The sequence below is a fragment of the Barbatula barbatula genome, assembly GCF_947034865.1.
Source record: "Barbatula barbatula genome assembly, chromosome: 3".
In the NCBI taxonomy this organism is placed as follows: Eukaryota; Metazoa; Chordata; class Actinopteri; order Cypriniformes; family Nemacheilidae; genus Barbatula; species Barbatula barbatula.
The window spans coordinates 30,482,896-30,501,172 of NC_136764.1; the positions used below are offsets into that span (position 1 = coordinate 30,482,896).

At 46.5% G+C, this 18,277-nt stretch overlaps 1 protein-coding gene across 1 annotated transcript in view; it reads right to left on the bottom strand.

Annotated features, from left to right (window-relative positions):
- LOC306891610 (cadherin-2) overlaps positions 1 to 18,277 on the bottom strand; it is a gene marked incomplete at both ends in the record, with an annotated part of 74,236 nt that overhangs the window by 38,290 nt on the left and 17,669 nt on the right. Inside the window, 3 exons of the mRNA XM_079451974.1 lie at positions 309 to 562; positions 8,507 to 8,692; positions 8,807 to 8,944. Coding sequence (XP_079308100.1) covers positions 309 to 562; positions 8,507 to 8,692; positions 8,807 to 8,944 — 578 coding nt within the window. The remainder of the gene's footprint in view (positions 1 to 308; positions 563 to 8,506; positions 8,693 to 8,806; positions 8,945 to 18,277) is intronic.

The following is an 18,277-nucleotide window of genomic DNA, read 5'->3' on the forward strand; positions in this document are numbered from 1 at the left end:
CGCTGTTGCCTGCTCTTAGGGAATGACCCACTCAAGTGTGGTATCTAAAGCTAAGAATTTCAGCTTTAAATGAAATACGGGCTGAAAATATTTGTATTTTAATGAGATATATTTGTGTGAGCATTTGGGGAAATATCTGTATTTAAGTCTCAATCAAGACTTAAAGTACATGAACTTTTTGCATGCACAAGCTTGGTGTTTTACATATTTAATGTGTCTGGTGGATATTTATTTTTACAGATTGTGCACACCCCATGCAACTTCCTTCACAAAGAAATCTGTGATGGTACAATAAAAGTGTTGTTTACCTGAGGCTCTGCTGCATGGAGTGATCTGGATCCTGAGCAGTGAAGGTGGTTATTACAGACTCTGTCTGCGGACCCTCCTGAAGTTTCAGTAGTTTGGGGCTGGGCTCGAAATAGGGGCTTTCATTAACATCATTGACCTGGACAGAGACGGTGGCCGTGGACTGACGGGACAGATGGACGCCGCTCTGCAGAGGAACCTCATTCACAGCCACCACCGTCAGCACAAATGCTCTGTTCACCTCATAGTCAATAGGCTTCATGTGGAAGATGCAAACAAAGTCAAATGAATAAATCAAAGACAATAGAAGATTTCTCTAAAGTTGGCTTAAAATTACAGACGTGTTTGAAATTCTCAGCATAGTTGGAATTATAGGGGCGTAGCAGCCATGGGGGCTCGTCTGAGATCCAACTGAATTAATAAGGAACCAGTTCATGACACCGTCTCTTGTATCACTGGGTGTGTTGAGAATTTGTACGTGCGATTGTACAGCATCATAAAAATGCTTATGTTTACTTTGGAAAGGTTTCAAAAAAATCCCTCGCTTAGTTGTAGAAAGGATGATTTGGTGAAGATAGCAAGTCATTTTCAGATTTCAGTAAATAAAAATGCTATTAAAAAAGAGCTTAAGTCTGTGGTATATAATCGATTCGTGGAGTTGAATGTGCTTGTGTTGCCGGAGAATGCTACAGTTTGGGACAGTGTGGAGGTGGATACTTTTGGTAGGAGTGAGAATGTGATTGAGGAGGAGCTAACGGCTATGGCGGAGGTTGAAGCTGAAGCTAGGGAGGGGTTGCCTCCATTTGAACCATTCTCCCCTATGTCTATTTGCTCAAAAGGGAAACGAGACTTAAGGTCTATTTGGCCCGTTTGCAACTTGACTCGCAGGAAAAGGTGCAGGTACGGCAGGCAGAGATGAATTTGCGGTTACAAATTCGTAAATTTGAAATCGAGGAGGAGAAGCAGGTAAAAATGCAACAGCTGGAGCTTGACGCAATGAGAATTGTGGGAGGGTCCGCTGTGTTACAAGATCTCCCTCAAGTTAGTTCCACTGCCCCTGTTAACCGTTCTCCCATTGTAGTGACTACTCCTACTGTTGCACCGATGTCTGCTTCATGCTGGTAACAGGATGTCTGGTAACAACCGAGTAATTTGATGTTGGTAAAAATATTACATAAGTGCCTCATTTACGTGAGACTGAGGTGGATTCATACTTTAGTGCATTTGATTGCATTGCTATGTCTTTTTGTTGGCCAAAAGAGTGTTGGGCTTTGTTATTGCAATGTCGTTTATGTGGTAAAGCGTTGGAGGTTTTCTCTTCTCTTTCCTTAGAGGACAGTTTGAACTATGACGCTGTAAAATTAGCAATTCTACGTGCCTACGAGCTAGTTCCAGAAACATATCGGCAGAAGTTTGGAGGCCATAAGAAGAATTCTTCTCAAACATTTGTTTGAATTCTCCCGAGAGAAGGCTCTCTTTGATAAATGGTGTAATGCAACTAAAACTGATGATTTTAATTCTTTAAGAGAATTAGTTCTGCTTGAGGAATTTAAGGGATGTTTATCCGAACGTGTGGTCGTCTTTTTGAATGAACAGAAGGTTAGTTTGTTATCGCAAGCTGGTGTTTTAGCAGATGATTTAATGCTCACTCATAAAGTCTTTGTCTATTGAACACCGAGTTTCTAGTGCATATCACCCAGAGAGCCAAGGTGCAATCAAAAGGTTTCATCAGACCTTAAAAACCATGCTTAGAAAATTCTGTATGGACACAAGTAGAGATTGGGATGAAGGAATTCCTTTAGTATTGTTTGCTGTACGGGAGAGTGTGCATAATCGCTCTGTTTTTTTCCGGCCGAAATGGTTTTTGGACATACTCTTCGGGGACCGTTAGAGGTTTTGAAAGATCAGATGACAGAGAGTAAAACAGAGAAACTAACGAACGTCCTCGATTAGGTTAGTTGATTTCGAGAGAAACTGCATTGTGCATATGATCTTGCACGTAAATTCCTGAGAAAATGTGCAGTCGGAAATGAAGGATCGATTTGACAGAGACACTTTCTTTTCAGCCTGATGACAAGGTGGTGGTATTATTACCGATACCGGGGTCTGTTTTGTCTGCTAGATTTACTGGTCCGTATAGCGTAGTTAGGAAACTTAGTGATACGGATTATGTTATATGCACTCCCGAAAGGCAGCACAAGACGCATGTTTGCCACATCAACATGCTTAAAACATATCATGATAGTGATGAATGTGAACATGTACAGCAGGTCACTGACAATGCAGCTGCATTGATAACATCAAAAGTTTTGTCTGTTGTAGTAAATTGTATAACTCCGTTATTCTATCCAATTTGACTTCTGATAAGCAAACACATGATGTGGTAGCTCTGATCACATAATTTCACGTTCTTTTTTCTGATGTCCACTCCCAGACTAGGGTGTTACAGCATGATATTGATGTTCGAGATGCGAAACCGATAAAATCCGATAACATCCTTACGAGTTAACGAGATTAAGAGATCCGCTATGAAGACAGAAACTGACTGTTTGTTAGAGAATGATTTAGCTCCCCATAGTTATAGTCCGTGGAGCTCCCCATGTCTTCTCGTTAAGAGACCTGATGTGAGGGTATGATCCTCATCATCCCGATGATTGACACCTGGGGAAGAGTTACTTAAGGGAGATGCTACTGCCAGTGAAGGAGAGACTTTTTGCTGTGATTTCGCCTGATGATGTGTTCTGTTTTACTTCATTTGATCCATTTTTAAACAAGTTTTTCAGGTGCATATTGCCTGTTGTGAATGCCTATAAGAACTCCTTATGTGTGAGCTCTGAAAGTTTTAGACAGCTCTTCAAAGCTGGATTAAGCTGGAAGGAGGTGAGGGGTTTAGGTAAGCATGTCACGTGACATACATTTACACATTTAAAATACATTTGTTCTATACACACTTGTTTAGGGATTTGTGCTTCTCTCTGTATTTTTGTTTGATTAGTTAGAGCAGTTTAGTTATGCTTCTTGGACGTTGAAGACTTTTTAACTTTTTTAGTTTAGAAGAAGATGGAAATGGTTTAGTTGGTTTCCTTTTTGGTTATGGTACTTAATTTTGTATGGCACAATCCAGGTTTCCCCTTTGTTCTCCTCAGTTCCTAACAACAATCTTTTTGTAAGCATTGTTTCTCTTTATTTTTATGTAAAAAAGCTATTTTAGGGGGGTGAGTGTAACGGGTGCAAGCTAGTGAAGAGCTGTGTAGTGTGTAAGCCTCACTTCCCCGACCAACAGAGACGCTCTAGCGACAGATGCTAGAGACTGCGGTCTTTAGCCTCCTCGTTAGAGCACCCATCTCCCATCCGGACCGACGTCGGTTCGAAGCCCGCAGAGAGCGGGCCGAGTGGGACCGGCTACACAAGCTAGAAATCTAATGTTGCACTCGTGATTAATTTCTTTACCTTTTTGATGCGTTGGGAGTTATATGTGCCCCAGAAAGAAGTCTATTTCTCAAAGACACACTGTAAGAATCTGTTATTTCGTGATGAAACTAATCACGCAAGTAGGCTACATTTTCATGGGGTGAATGAAGATAGCAGAAAGTAGAAACAGTAATAAAAACCTGTTCAAATTAATTTTTTTATCGTTTGTTTATTAAATGAATAAAGCACTTTTAAAGTAAACATTAATTTTCATGTGGCTCAGTGGTTAGTGCATGGTGCTAGCAGCACCAAGATCATGTGTTCGATTCCAGGTGAATGCTTATATTCAGAAACCAATATATAGTACAATGCAATGTAAATTGCTTTGGATAATAGCATCTGCCAAATGCATGAATGTAAGTTTAATGCAACATGTAGAAATACAAGTTTCATTAAATAAACACTCAGCAACGCAAATGTCTTAATGTGGCGAGTCACCCCTAGCGCAATCAACTGTCGGTCGTCAGAGTATCATCTAAACCGGCATAAAAGCCGGTTTCACGGACAACGTGGAGAGCTACAACTCCATGGCAATAGAGTGTCTAATCTCCTATGCTTTACCCCAGGTTCGGATTACTGACAACCGACAACCGACAGCTGCCGCATACCCAAGCATCCGGCAGCACTACCCCACTCGGAAATGCACGGACACGAGGGATTACACGGATACGAGGGTTTTCCTCGAGACAAGGATTTACACGGAAGCAAGGGACTTCACAGAGACGGGGATCGAGGAGGAGCACGGATCACCACCCCGCACCGTAATCCTGGAAGCACCAAAACTTTACCTCTCTCTCTCTTGTTTTCATCACCGCCTGTTGGCCGCCCCTTTTGAGAAATTCCCCTCCGGGGCGTTGAAAAGCAGAAAGAGTTGTGCGTGACGTTTCTCTACTCGTGACACTTAACATTGACATAAAAAATAACAATTACAACTATTTGTGTATTTTCCTTTCAGAAATGTTTAGGTTACGTATGTAACCTACGTGCCTACAGAATGGGTTTTGACTTAAGAATCATCTGTGACTGACTTGAAAAGGCGAATTAAATTGGCGAATAAAATTTGCATGCCGGTCTCTGGCCCAGATAAAAGGAAGACGACGTGCTGCATTCATTCACCTTTTGTGCTGAGGAGCCTGAGAATCAACTCTCGACTGCTGCAGCGGGCTGCCAGCGTTGTGGCATGAGGGGCAGAATGTCTCGTTCCCTCCATCAGGGGTTAAAGGTTAAATACGTAACCGAGACATTCCCATTCTGTCAGTCTCTCGACAAACGCCACAAGGCTGGGCCGCATCACAATCTTTAGCAGAGTGACGCTGATTGGCCTGGGCGTGTCAGGCGTAAGCGATACCACAAAATTGTAACCTTCCAGTGGAGAAGTAGGGGGTCCCAGAGCTTGAGCTTGAGGTGGGGAGCCCCTGCCACTTGCCGTCACCGGTGGAGGCCTAGGTTCTCTAACGGCGAGAAGCCGCCCTGCACCGTAAGGGCCACTGTGAAGCGCTATTTCCTCACTGAGAAAAAGGAGACCACTTCCTACCGCAGGGATGAGTTTCAGTGGAGACACCCACATGGTCTCGCCCGTAGGGGAGAACTCATGGGAGAAATGTGCGGACAGTAAGGATGTTCCGCGAGAGGTGGAGGTCCACCTAGGATAGCTCATGGGCTACCCACATTTGGGAGGAGCCTAACCCGAAGCTCTGCATATATCCGTCAGAGAGGCACCATGAGCTAGTGCCCACGAGGAGGCCACACCATGGTTGGAATGTGCCCTTAATGCCAGCGAGGACTGGCGATCTTGGGACTGGTAAGCCGTAGTGACGGCGTCCACGATCCAGTGTGCCAATCTCTGTTTGGAGACAGCCCTCCCCTTCTGCTGACCTCAAAAGCAGACAAAGAGTTGCTCAGAGCTCCTGAATCTCTGCGTGCGGTCGAAGTAGAGGGGCAGCGCGCGTACTGGACAAAACACGGATGGGGTCCCTGTTAGGGAGTGCCTGCAGGTTCTCCACCTGATCCCGAAAGGGAGTGGAGGGAACTTTGGGCACGTAGCCGGGCCGGGGTCTCAGTATAACGTTAGAGTGTCCTGGCCCAAACTCTAGGCAATCAGTGGAGACGGGGAATGCTTATTTGTCCCCTACCCTCTTGATAGAGGCGAGCTCCACCAGGAGAGCCGTCTTCAACCAGAAATGAGAAAGAGCGTGGTCTCCAACGCGCTCAAAAGGGGGCCTCTGAAGGCCCGCCAGGACCACATTGAGGTCCCAAGAGTGTACGGCACGCGGACGAGGCGGATTCAGCCTTCTTGCACCCCTTAGGAACCTAGCGATCAGGTTCTGTTTCCCCAGAGACCCCCAACTGGTTCGTGATGAGATACAATGGCGGCTACATACATGCTCTCAAGTCTCTCTTGCAGGAAGGACAACACGCTACCGATGGAGCAACTCCATGGGTCGTCTCCTCGAGAAGAGCACCATCCCCACTAAAAGTCGTACAGCTGCCTTGTGGTTGTGGCCCTAGCCTGAGTTATGGTCTCAACCACCACATTGGGGCAGGCCACTCAGGATCTCCTCGTCCCATCCAGGAGCCAGACATGGAGGTTCCAGAAGTCTGGTCTCGGATGCCAAAACGAAAGAAGGTTCGATATGGGCCCACAGGTGTTTGTCTTTAATGCTTAATCATCTCTTAATGAATTACTTAACTGCCTCATTCTCTTCAGTGTTACTTTAAAACTCTGTAGAGTGGGACCATATACACAATTGGAGTAGTGTTGATTAAACACTGGCCATTTTACTGTGCATCAATAACTGGAGCCAAAACGTTTCTGTACTCCACATAAATTGCAAAGTAGTCAAATTAGTTAAGAGATTAAAATTATAAAAAAATTATCCAGTGAACATCAGCTTCGCCATTTACTTATTCGTGTATATAGTCTGCTTTTTTCACTACCAATATGGCGGTGGCTTTGACTTGCAATTCAGTGGACAGTGTGGAATCTAGGTATTATTTAGTATATGTCTAGGTGCTCAATGAGACATATCACATTTAAAATCAACTTGATACACCCTCAAATCTACTTTGACACACTCACCATTTAATTTTTTGAAGATTTGTCTAATCAACATGAATCCATAACTTTTGGTCATGAGTTTCTTTAGATGTTACATACAAACTTTTGTGCAGATTGAATAAATTATTTAGGAGTTAAAAAATAGTAGGTTTTCAATTTAAAAAAAAGATTGCGGACACAAAATAGGTTGCTTTATTCCGCCATGTTCACTCCACGTAACAATTCATGAAAATATTTCATATTAGGTAGGGTGACCATATGTGCAATTTTCATGCATCTGGGTAAAAAGCACGTATTGTCACCATGATGTTATGTAAATATGATTCACACATATGGAACCATCGTCCATGTCTGAATCGTGTTTAAAGAAACAATTATTTGTGTGTATGTGTAGTTCTTTGTGTCGAGACTGATGTTGTGTGACTTGAGAACCTATCATCTCTGATTGAACTTTGAAAAAAGGGCAATGAACTTGGCGAATGGTACAGCATGCCAGACTCCTCCCCGTACATACGGGTATAAAAAGGAAGATTCTTCGATTCTTCCTACTGGATCAATGACACAGATCAGTGGAACTTGTCCTGGCGTTTGCGATTCCCCTGGGCATTTCAAAGAGCATATTTCTAAAAGAGCAAATTCTCCTGCAATGTGCACATGTCGCAAGGCGTGTATAAATCAAGGGCAGCACGACCCGATCAGCAGATTCCTAAGGGGATTATCCCCCTGTCCGCTATCCATACACTCCTGGGACCTTAACATGGTCCTGGTGGGCCTGCTTAAGGCCCCGTTCAAGCCCCTGGAGAACCTGATCTTTCTCTCCAAGAGAAACTCCCACTCCCCTCTTCAGGCAAGTAAGTGCACTAGTCCAGCCTCCCTATTTCCTCCACTGGACGAAGTATAGGCATTCCATTAATCACTAAGCACTTCGGGGAGTCTGGCGGAGCAGGATATGTGAGTTTCCCTCACAAGGTGAATCCTTGTATCTGGGCTAGTGTTCCACACGTAGTGACTCACCTCCTTGGGTAGTCCCTCTGACGCTTTCCCCTGTCGGCTAACCTGTGACCTCCACTCGGTGGACTCCACCACTTCCGTGCACCACTGGTTGGGGCCCCACACTACTACTCCCATTAGTTCTCCCCACTGGTGAGACCCTGTAGGTATTCCACGTATTATCTCCCTTAGGCAGATGAGGTCTCGGTAGCGTCCCCCCCTTAGGCGAGGGGGTATAGCTTCCCAGTGCTCCTTACGGTGTTGGGCGGCCTACTTGACTCTAGAGTAGCAAGGTGCCTGTACGGCCCTGTAGTAAGAACCTCTCGTCGTGGTCACACAAAATTATGTCTTACTACATCACTGGATGGTTAAGATTCTCAAGTACGCTCATTCGTGACTCGCCTAGGCTGGTCAATGTCGTTCCACTGGCAATCAAAGCGTTTTCGATAGGATCACTATTCTGTTAGTTTCGACACAACGTTGAGAGACCAACAGAAAGGGAACATCTCGGTTACATCCTCCCTTTTATACCCGTATGTACCGGGCGGAGTCTGGCGTGCTATCCCATTTGTCAAGTTCATTGGCCTTTTCAAAGTATAATCGGAGATGATAGGTTCTCAAGTCAAACCCCATTTTATCAGTCTCGACAGAACGTCTCGTTCCCTCCATCAGGGAACTTACCTTGATAAGTGTCACCAGGCCTTTATTAGAACCAGAATCAGTGGGCACAGAGAAATGACCCATGGGGTCACCTGCTGTTATCCTGTACACAGTGTCCCACGCTGCTGTGTTTGGTTGGTCTTTGTCTGAGACTGCCAAGTTGACCAGGATAACATTCACTTGGTTCTCTGATACCTCGCCAAAGAACTGTATGTGCAGTACAATAAAAGAGATGTGTAAAAAAGAGATGTGTGCTACACATAAACACAATGTCATTACAGGTATTTACTCTTGTCTTTAATAACATTGGATAGAGCTTACAGTGTTAGAAGTGAACTCAGGAGGGTTGTCATTGACATCCGTGACTGTGATCACAGCAGTGGCTGTGTTGGAGAGACCATATGTGGGGTTTCCTTCCATGTCAGTGGCTTGAATAATCAGTGTGTACTGTGGGACTTTCTGCAAACAGAGACCACTTGTATTAATGTTCACATTTAATTCATCTCGTTTGAAATGTCACAGTGGTGTAGCACTTCTTAAGCTGAACAAAACAGGTCCGCACAAAAAAGTTTTGTATCAAGTTTATACTTTTAGCCTTATCTGTTTCTAGTGGTGGGCAGAGCGAGGTTTTGTGAAACACTGAAACAATTGAACCAAATATGGCATTTCGTTTCGAAACATTCCAACACCATTTCTCCACAGTGGCACCTAGTAGTCATTTACACTTCTTGCTTTAAAACACTTATTTAACAATGATTTAGACAATCGCTAACCCATTTGAATATGTATGTTCATGGTGATGTTTGAGTGTGTGTGCTCTTGACCATATGCAACTTGTAAGCATGGCCAGGAATGCAGTACTCGTACTGCATAGCAAGACGCTATGGGGAACCAGTATATTCCTGCCGTAATACAAGTGAAACGTTAAACATATAATTTAGCCCCGGAACTGTGGCTCGAGGGTATGGAACAGGGAATCCCTGTGGAAGGCAAAAAACCAAGCTAATAGGTGGCTTAATCCAGTTGATCATCCCAACAATGTGCTAAGTGTCATTGCGGTTAAGCAGAAAGGACCTGGGCAAAAATGGTTTCACCTTCGCTAGTAATCTCAAAGGATAAAAACAAGACTTGACCACAGAATAAATCTGTTTCTCAAACTTGAGATGACTGTCAAAAAGAACTCCTAAATTTCGAACTAATGGCTTACAAAAGGGGGCTAAATCACCCAGATCAACTAAATTATTAGGAACTACACAACTACAGTTTTCTCTTCATTTAGTTTTAAAAAATGTACAGATTGTACAGCCATGATTTGATGTCGTATATACAGTCCCGCAACAACTCTAATTGGTTCTTACTGTTCTTTTTTCAGAGGGAGATACATTTGCATATCATCTGCATAAAAGTGGAAGGGGATTTCATGTTTGTTAAAAATTGACCCGAGGGGTAACAAATACAAAGAAGAGAATTGGGCCAAGAATGGACCCCTGTGGAACCCCACTGAGCAAGGAGGCAGGTTGTGAGTAATATTGACCAATATTTACAAAAAAGTTCTGTTTAAAAGAAAAGACTTGAACCATACAAGCGCTGTACCACAAATTTTAAGGCGTGAAATCTCACGCCCTTCCTTGAACCGCCACCTTAACGTGGTGGAGGGGTTTGAGTACCCGAGTGACCCTAGGAGCTATGTTGTCTGGGGCTATATGCCCCTAGTAGTGTCTCCCAAGGCAAACAGGTCCTAGGCGACGGGTCAGACTAAGAGTGGTTCAAAAATACCTTATGATGTTCAATATATCAAGGACCGTGACGTGGCCCGGCATGGCGCTACCGGGGCACCACCCTGGAGCCAGTCCCGGGGTCGGTGCTCGTATGCGAGCGCCTGGTGGCCAGGCCTTTCCCCACGGGGCTCACCACGTGAGGGAGGGACCATAGGGGGTCTGTGCATAGTGGAACGGGCAGCAGTCGGAGGAGAATGCCTCGACAGCCCGATCCCTGGACACGGAAGGTACCCGACCTTCTTGGAGTCCCTGGGAGGGGTGCTGGAAAGTGCTCCTACTGGGGGACTTCAACGCCCATGTGGGCAACGACAGTGACACCTGGAGGGGCGTGATTGGGAGGAACGGCCCCCTGATCTGAACCCGAGCGGTGTTCAGTTATTGGACTTCTGTGCTAGTCACAGTTTGTCTATAACGAACACCATGTTCAAGCATAAGGGTGTCCATCAGTACACGTGGCACCAGGACACCCTAGGCCGCAGGTCGATGATCGACTTTGTGGTCATTTCATCTGACCTGCGACCGTATGTTTTGGACACTCGGGTTAAGAGAGGGGCGGAGCTGTCAACTGATCACCACCTGGTGGTGAGTTGGATCCGGTGGCAAGAGAGGAAGCTGGACAGACTCGGCAGACCAATTGTTCTGCAAGGGTCTGCTGGGAACGCCTGGCCGAGTCTCCTGTCAGAGAGATCTTTAACTCCCACCTCCGGCAGAGCTTCAACCGGATCCCGAGGGATGCTGGAGACATTGAGTCCGAGTGGACCATGTTCTCCACCACCATTGTCGAAGCGGCCGCTCGGAGCTGCGGCCGTAAGGTCTCCGGTGCCTGTCGAGGTGGGAATCCCCTAACCCGGTGGTGGACACCGGAAGGGAAACCGTCAAGCTGAAGAAGGAGTCCTATCGGGCCTGGTTGGCTTGTGGGACTCCTGAGGCAGCTGACGGGTACCGGCAAAGTAAAGCGGACTGCTGCCCGGGTGGTTGTGAAGGCAGGGAGGCTCGGGCCTTGGAGAAGTTTGGCGAGGCCATGGAGAAGGACTATCGACTGGCCTCGAAGAGATTCTGGCAAACCGTCCGGCGCCTCAGGAGAGGGAAACAGTGCCCTACCAACGCTGTTTACAGTGGAGGTGGGAAGCTGTTGACCTCAACAGGGGATGTTGTCGGACGGTGGAAGGAGTACTTCTAGGATATCCTCAATCCCACCGTCACGTCTTCCACTGAGGAAGCAGAGGCCGAGGGCTCAGAGGTGGACTTGTCCATCACCCAAGCCGAAGTCACTGAGGTAGTCAAGAAACTCCTCGGTGGCAAGGCTCTGGGGGTGGATGAGATTCGCCCTGAGTACCTCAAGTCTCTGGATGTTGTGGGGCTGTCTTGGCTAACACGCCTCTGCAGCATCGCCTGGCGGTCGGGGACAGTGTCTCTGGGATGGCAGCCCAGGGTGGTGGTCCCTCTTTTTAAGAAGGGGAACCGGAGGGTGTGTTCCAACTACAGGGGATCATGTCACGGGTTGACTCAGTATTTTTTTAGCTCGAGACATTAGGGCCTTGTGTGCTGTCATGTTTCCTGTGTGCATTTATATATTGGCACTCTGTATTGTAGTGGTTATTCACTGTGCATGCGCAATCACATTTGTAGTGGGTTTTGTTACCATTTTTTAAATTGCCCAACATGACTCTTTTTAGACTTCTATTTATGGACAAACCTGGCAACCGGCTTCCTGTTTTATTAAGCCCATATTTGGACTGTGCTTCCTCCCCTGCTAATGTGAACCCATTCTGTTTATTAGAATTCATCACCATGCTCCACCTTTCTGCCCATATTTGGATGACACTTCCTGTAATTGGGTAACTTTATTATTGCCTCTGCATTGCTGCTAATGATTGCAATTAGTAACTAATTGTTTAACAGCTGGCCATGATGGTTTTGAAGGAGATAATGATGCTTTTTCTTGTCTGGTGGCTGTTGTTCTGCTGCCATTGTGGTCAACGTACTCCCCTGCGCTGCAAATGAAGCCCAGGTTCCCAGTCTTCTCTATTTGACTACCGGTGTACTACAGCTGGATTCTCTCAACGCTCTCTAATGTCCTTTAAAGGGCCGTAACTATAATTTATCACACAGTGTGAATGTGTGTCTATTTTTTATCTGTGGTGTCGGTGTTCATTGTGGTCGCTTGCTTTTCTGCCTCAGAAATACCTATCCTGTGGTTCCAGTAGTTGGCGTTGTCCTGAAGATGGTGGCTATCCTCGAACCTCCTTCCACGCTTGCTGTTTGCTGACTAGAGTACCATAACTTTCTCCTGTGGGTCTGACGACTGCGGTGACCCTCTGGACGTGTCTGTTCGGCTTCCTAGAGGGAGGACAGCTGACAAACTGCTGAGAAGCCACCGAACCTTAACCTTTGCTCTAAATGGCTTCAGAGATGTAATTTTAGTAAATTCTTTCCCCTACATAATAGTATTCCCAGTTAGCACTTGCTGGCCCATTAATAAAGAGTATTTTTGTATCCTCACTTCGACTGTCTGTTGTTTCTGTGGCTGGGACCTAGTCATTTTATTATTTAAAGTTGGTCATTAGGTGACAATCACACTTCTCAGCCTCCCCGGGAAAGTCTATGCCAGGGTACTGGGAAGGAGAATACGGCCGATAGTAGAACCTCGGATTCAGGAGGAACAGTGTGGTTTTCGTCCGGGCCGTGGAACGCTGGACCAGCTCTACACCCTCTACAGAGTGCTGGAGGGTTCATGGGAGTTTGCCCAACCAATCCACATGTGTTTTGTGGATTTGGAGAAGGCATTCGACTGTGTCCCTCGCGGCATCCTGTGGAGGGTGCTTCGGGAGTATGGGGTGGGTCCTTTGCTTAAGGCTGTCAGGTCCCTGTACGACCGAAGCCGGAGCTTGGTTCCATTGCCGGCAGTAAGTCGGACTTGTTCCCAGTGCATGTCGGACTTTGACAGGGCTGCCCTTTGTCGTCGGTTCTGTTAGTAATTTTTATGGACAGAATTTCTAGGCACAGCCAGGGGCCTGAGGGTGTCAGGTTTGGGGACCACACGATTTCGTCTCTGCTATTTGCGGATGATGTTGTCGTGTTGGCCCCTTCAAGCCAGGACCTTCAGCATGCATTCGGACAGTTTACAGCAGAGTGTGAAGCAGCTGGAATGAAAATCAGTACCTCCAAATCCGAGGCCATGGTCCTCAGTCGGAAAAGGGTGGTTTGCCCACTTCGGGTTGGTGAAGAGTTCCTGCCTCAAGTGGAGGAGTTGTTCACGAGTGAGGGAAGGATGGAACGGGAGATTGACAGACGGATCGGTGCAGCTTCTGCAGTAATGCGGTCGATGTACCGGTCTGTCGTGGTGAAGAAAGAGCTGATTCCCAAGACGAAGCTCTCAATTTACCGGTCAATCTACGTTCCTACTCTCACCTATTGCCATGAGCTTTGGGTCATGACCGAAAGGACAAGATCCCGGATACAGGCGGACAAAATGAGCTTCCTCGGCACGTTGGCTGGGCGATCCCTTAGGGATAGGGTGAGAAGCTCCGTCACCCGGGAGGAGCTCGGAGTAGAGCCGCTGCTCCTCCACATCGAGAGGGGTCAGCTGAGGTGGCTTGGGCATCTGTTCCGGATGCCTCCTGGACGCCTTCCCTGGAAGGTTTTCCAGGTCCGTCCGACCGGGAGGAGACCCCGGGGAAGACCTAGGACACGCTGGTGGGACTATGTCTCCCGGCTGGCCTGGGAACGCCTCGGTGTCCCCCCGGAAGAGCTAGAGGAAGTGTCTAGGGTGAGGGATGTCTGGGCATCTCTACTTAGACTGCTGCCCCCGCGACCCGGCCCCGGATAAAGCGGAAGAAAATGGATGGAATAAAATCTCATGGTCAATGATGTCAAATGCAGCACTAAGGTCCAGTAAAACAAGAACTGCTGAGGACCCTGAGTCAACTGCAGTCAGTAGATCATTTGACACTCTGATCAAAGCAGACTCAGTACTATGGTAAGCCCTAAAACCTGACTGAAAGATTTAAAAAATATCTATCTGAAGCAAAAAGGTGTTTAATTGGTTCAAAACGACCTTTTCTAAAACCTTGGATAAAAAGGGTAACTTCGAAATTGGCCAATAATTTGATACGACAGCAGGGTCGAGATGTGTTTTTTTCAAAAGAGGCTGGACAAAAGCATGTTTAAACTGATTAGGAACAACCCCAGTTAAAAGATTCCAGTTTGTAATTGCATCTGCAAAATCGTTTTTCTTAGCCATCTTTACGGCATTCTGATAGTTGCCTCGAGACTCCCGTAACATTTGAAAGGATATCAGAAACTTGTCTTTTTTCCATTTTCGTTCAAATTATTTAAAGGTTATCCTCAACCCACAAGTCACATCATTCAGCCAGGGCTCAGGTCTAAATGTGCACTTTTTTGACATGAAATGAGGCTACTAAGTCCAAAAATGTTAGACAAACGGAATATAGCACCTCTAATGAGTAGTCTAAATCCATATTAAGAGAGAGGCTGTCCATTAAATAAAAAGGGTTAATTTCGTAAAATAGTTTTTTGAAATGCTCTATAGCTCCATAGCATTTAAAGCCCGGCGTAGTTGACTTGGAGCTCTAGGTTTTTCAATTTTATGAGGTGTCGGCACCTTAAAAATATTTGACTTATGGTCAGAAAAAGCTTGATCTGATATTTCAACATCAGAAATAGATAAACCAAAAGTCAAAACTAGGTCTAATATATGACATTGAACATGAGTGGGTCTATGCACGTGCTGTATAAGATTAAAATAATGCCTGGTGGTTAGAGAGTTGGGCTTGTGATCAGAAGGTTGCCAGTTCGAATCTAAGTGCCAGCAGGTCATGACTGAAGTGCCCTTGAGCCAAATGAAAAAAATGTAAATGTACATGCAACCTGACTTGTCACATTTAATAAAAACAACTGCAGTTCAAAGCTTAAAAAAGGGCCGACAGATAATGTTTGACAGGAGAAGCTGTTTTTAAAAACAGAAGCCAGGCCACCACCACGGCTTGTGGTTCGTGGAGTATTAAGGAAACCACAGTCCGGATTTAGCAGATCTGTTAAAGGACTTAAATCATCAGGAATTAGCCATGTCTCAGTCAGAAGCAAGAAGTCTAGGTTGCGTTCAATACAAAAGTTATTTAGAATAAACTTCTTATTTGATAGCAAATGCACATTCATCACTGCTAACATTAATTCGGTAGATACCTCCTCCTATTTGGCCGAAATGTCTGTCTTTTTCAGTTTGATTGGTCTAAGTTCTACTTGGCCTATGTAATTTGATTGGCTAGAATTCTCTAAATCCTGTTTGATTGGCCAACATTTTGACATTGACGAGCGATGTTACCGCTGTGGCTAGGGCATAGAAATCACAACTATAACTATAAGTGAGCAAAAGAAAATATTATTATAATTTCTTTATATTCTTACAGTGGGCCGGCCCACATTGAGCAGCGACCCACCGGAAATACTCCTGGTACTCCAGACGGCCTATCGGCCACTGCATCCGAGAGATTTCCAGGCCTCCTCATAGACATTATGGTTATAGTTGTTGTCAAGGTCCAGGAAAGTACTGAAGACATAGTTAAATTGGTCCATTCACTCATAGTTGTCAAGTCCCGTGTCTTGCACTCTCTATGTTGTCTGTGTTTTCTCTGTCATTGTTGTGTCGGGCATGTGACGCTGTTTTGACGGCTCCCACATGCTCTGTGTCCGCGTGTTTTTCCCTTACCCGCTTGTTCCCCTCATTATCTTTCAATTAGGTTAACTCTTCTCACCTGTTCTGCCCTCTCCTTTATTGTTTTACATGGCTGGCTTCTCTTTCCCTCATTAGTCTAATTCCCTTTATATACTGTGTGTTATCCCTTGTCCAACTTCAGACCTTTAATGTTTAGACCATAACCTAGTCTTGTCTTGCCCAGTAAAGCTTGCCTAATTAGGCTTGCCTAGTTCGAGTATTGCTATTTTCTAGCTCAGCTTGTTTGCACTGTCTTGACTCCAGTATCTAGAGTACTTCCGGGTGTCTGCTTCTCTCTCACCACTATTATCCAGTGCTTCAGCCTCTGCCGGGGATGTCGATTCTGGCAGAATTTAACTGTTCGAGTGATTTAAAGCCTCACAGGATTCTCCCTGTTCTCCAGTGATACTACCAGAGGATTCTTTCCACACAGGAGAGTGAGACTCTCCTGTGTGGATTACCCAATTTTGCGTGTGGATTTTGCGAGTGCGTCCACCTCTGGGACTATTGTTCTGCCATTGGAATTACTGTGAACTTTTGATTCTAGTCCCGGGACTACAGACGCTAGTTCTGTCTCCATTGACTATCTGTGGGATTTTTCCCCTTCACCGGGGAACAATCCTTGATCCTATTTCCAACTAAGCGGTACGCTGGCCAGGCGCTCAAGCCTCTGGTTTATTTTTTTACTCTCTGGTATCTCTGCTGTCTCCGCGGTTGAGATTGCTCTGTTTCCAATAAAGAGGTTGCTTGTTACATTCTGCATCTGACTCCTTTATGATTCTTGACAATAGTGGGTCAATCAAGTTTTTTTTAAGCGAGGAGAATGCTTTTTGTTTGAAAAGGTCTCTCAGATGTCACCTACTATGTTTATTTGTTTTCTGAAGACACCGGGAGGTCTTAAAACCACCCTGTTCCACCCTGAAGTGGAAGTCCTGGAGCGCTAGGAACCACCTGGTCACCCGGGCATTAGTCTCCTTGGCCTTAACCATCCACTGCAGCGGGGCGTGGTCAATTACCAGGGAGAAACTCAGTCCTAGGAGGTAGTACCTCAGCTCCAGGACTGCCCACTTAATGGCCAGGGCCTATTTTTCTACTGTGGCACAGCGTGTCTCGGCTGGAGTCAGCTTCCGACTAATAAACACCACCGGGTGCTCTTCCCCGTCCTTTGTTTGGGAAAGGACTGCCCCCAGGCCGGTGTCGGAAGCGTCGGTCTGGAGGACGAAGGGGCAGCCGTAATCTGGGGCATGCAGCACTGGAGAGAACGATAGTTGCTCCTTCAGTGTCTGGAAAGCCTTCTCTGCCTCAATGTTCCATTTTGTCTTCTCCGGCTGCCCCTTTTTGGTCAGGTCGGTCAGGGGGCTGGCTAGGGAAGAGAAATTAGGAATGAAACACCTATAGTAACCTGCTAACCCCAGAAAAGCACGTACCTGGGTCTTGTTGGCCGGCCTCGGGGCATTCCGGACGGCTTCAACCATCTTGATCTGGGGTTGAATCAGGCCCCGACCGACCCGGAAGCCCAGGTACTGTGCCTCTGCAAGTCCCAGATGGAACTTCTTTGGATTCGCGGCCAGCCCCGCTTGTCGTAGTTTGAGCAGCACTCTCCGCAATCGGTCAAGGTGATCCTCCCAGCTCTCAGAATGGACGACCCCGTCATCTATATAGGCCGCAGCATACTCGTGGTGGGGTCGGAGGATGACGTCCATCATCCTCTGAAAGGTTGCTGGCGCTCCGTGCAGACCAAACGGAAGGACCCGGTATTGCCAGTTTTCCGAGGGGGTACTAAACGCAGTCTTCTCTCTGGCTTCTCGAGACAACGGGACCTGCCAATATCCCTCAGTGAGGTCTAGTGTGGAGATGAACCGGGCCTTTCCGAGGCGGTCTAGGAGTTCGTCGACCCTAGGCATAGGGTACCCGTCGAACATCGACACTTCGTTCAGCATCCTGAAGTCATTTCAGAAGCGGAGAGTGCCATCAGGTTTTGGGACCATAACGATGGGGCTGCGGGATGGTTCGATGACTCGGAGCTCCTTCATACGGCTGATCTCTTCCTCAATAGCCAACCGACGAGCCTCTGGGACCCGGTATGGTCGCTGCCGAACCACGACTCCGGGGGGCGTGCGTATCTCATGTTGCACGACCTTTGTGTGTCCTGGCTTCTCACAGAACACATCCTGAAACTGACGGACCAGGGAGGCGAGATCGGCTTTCTGAAGTGGGGACAGCTGTTCTCCCATCTGCACCACTGGGGACTCCTTTTCAGCGAAGGCGGCCATCTGTGCC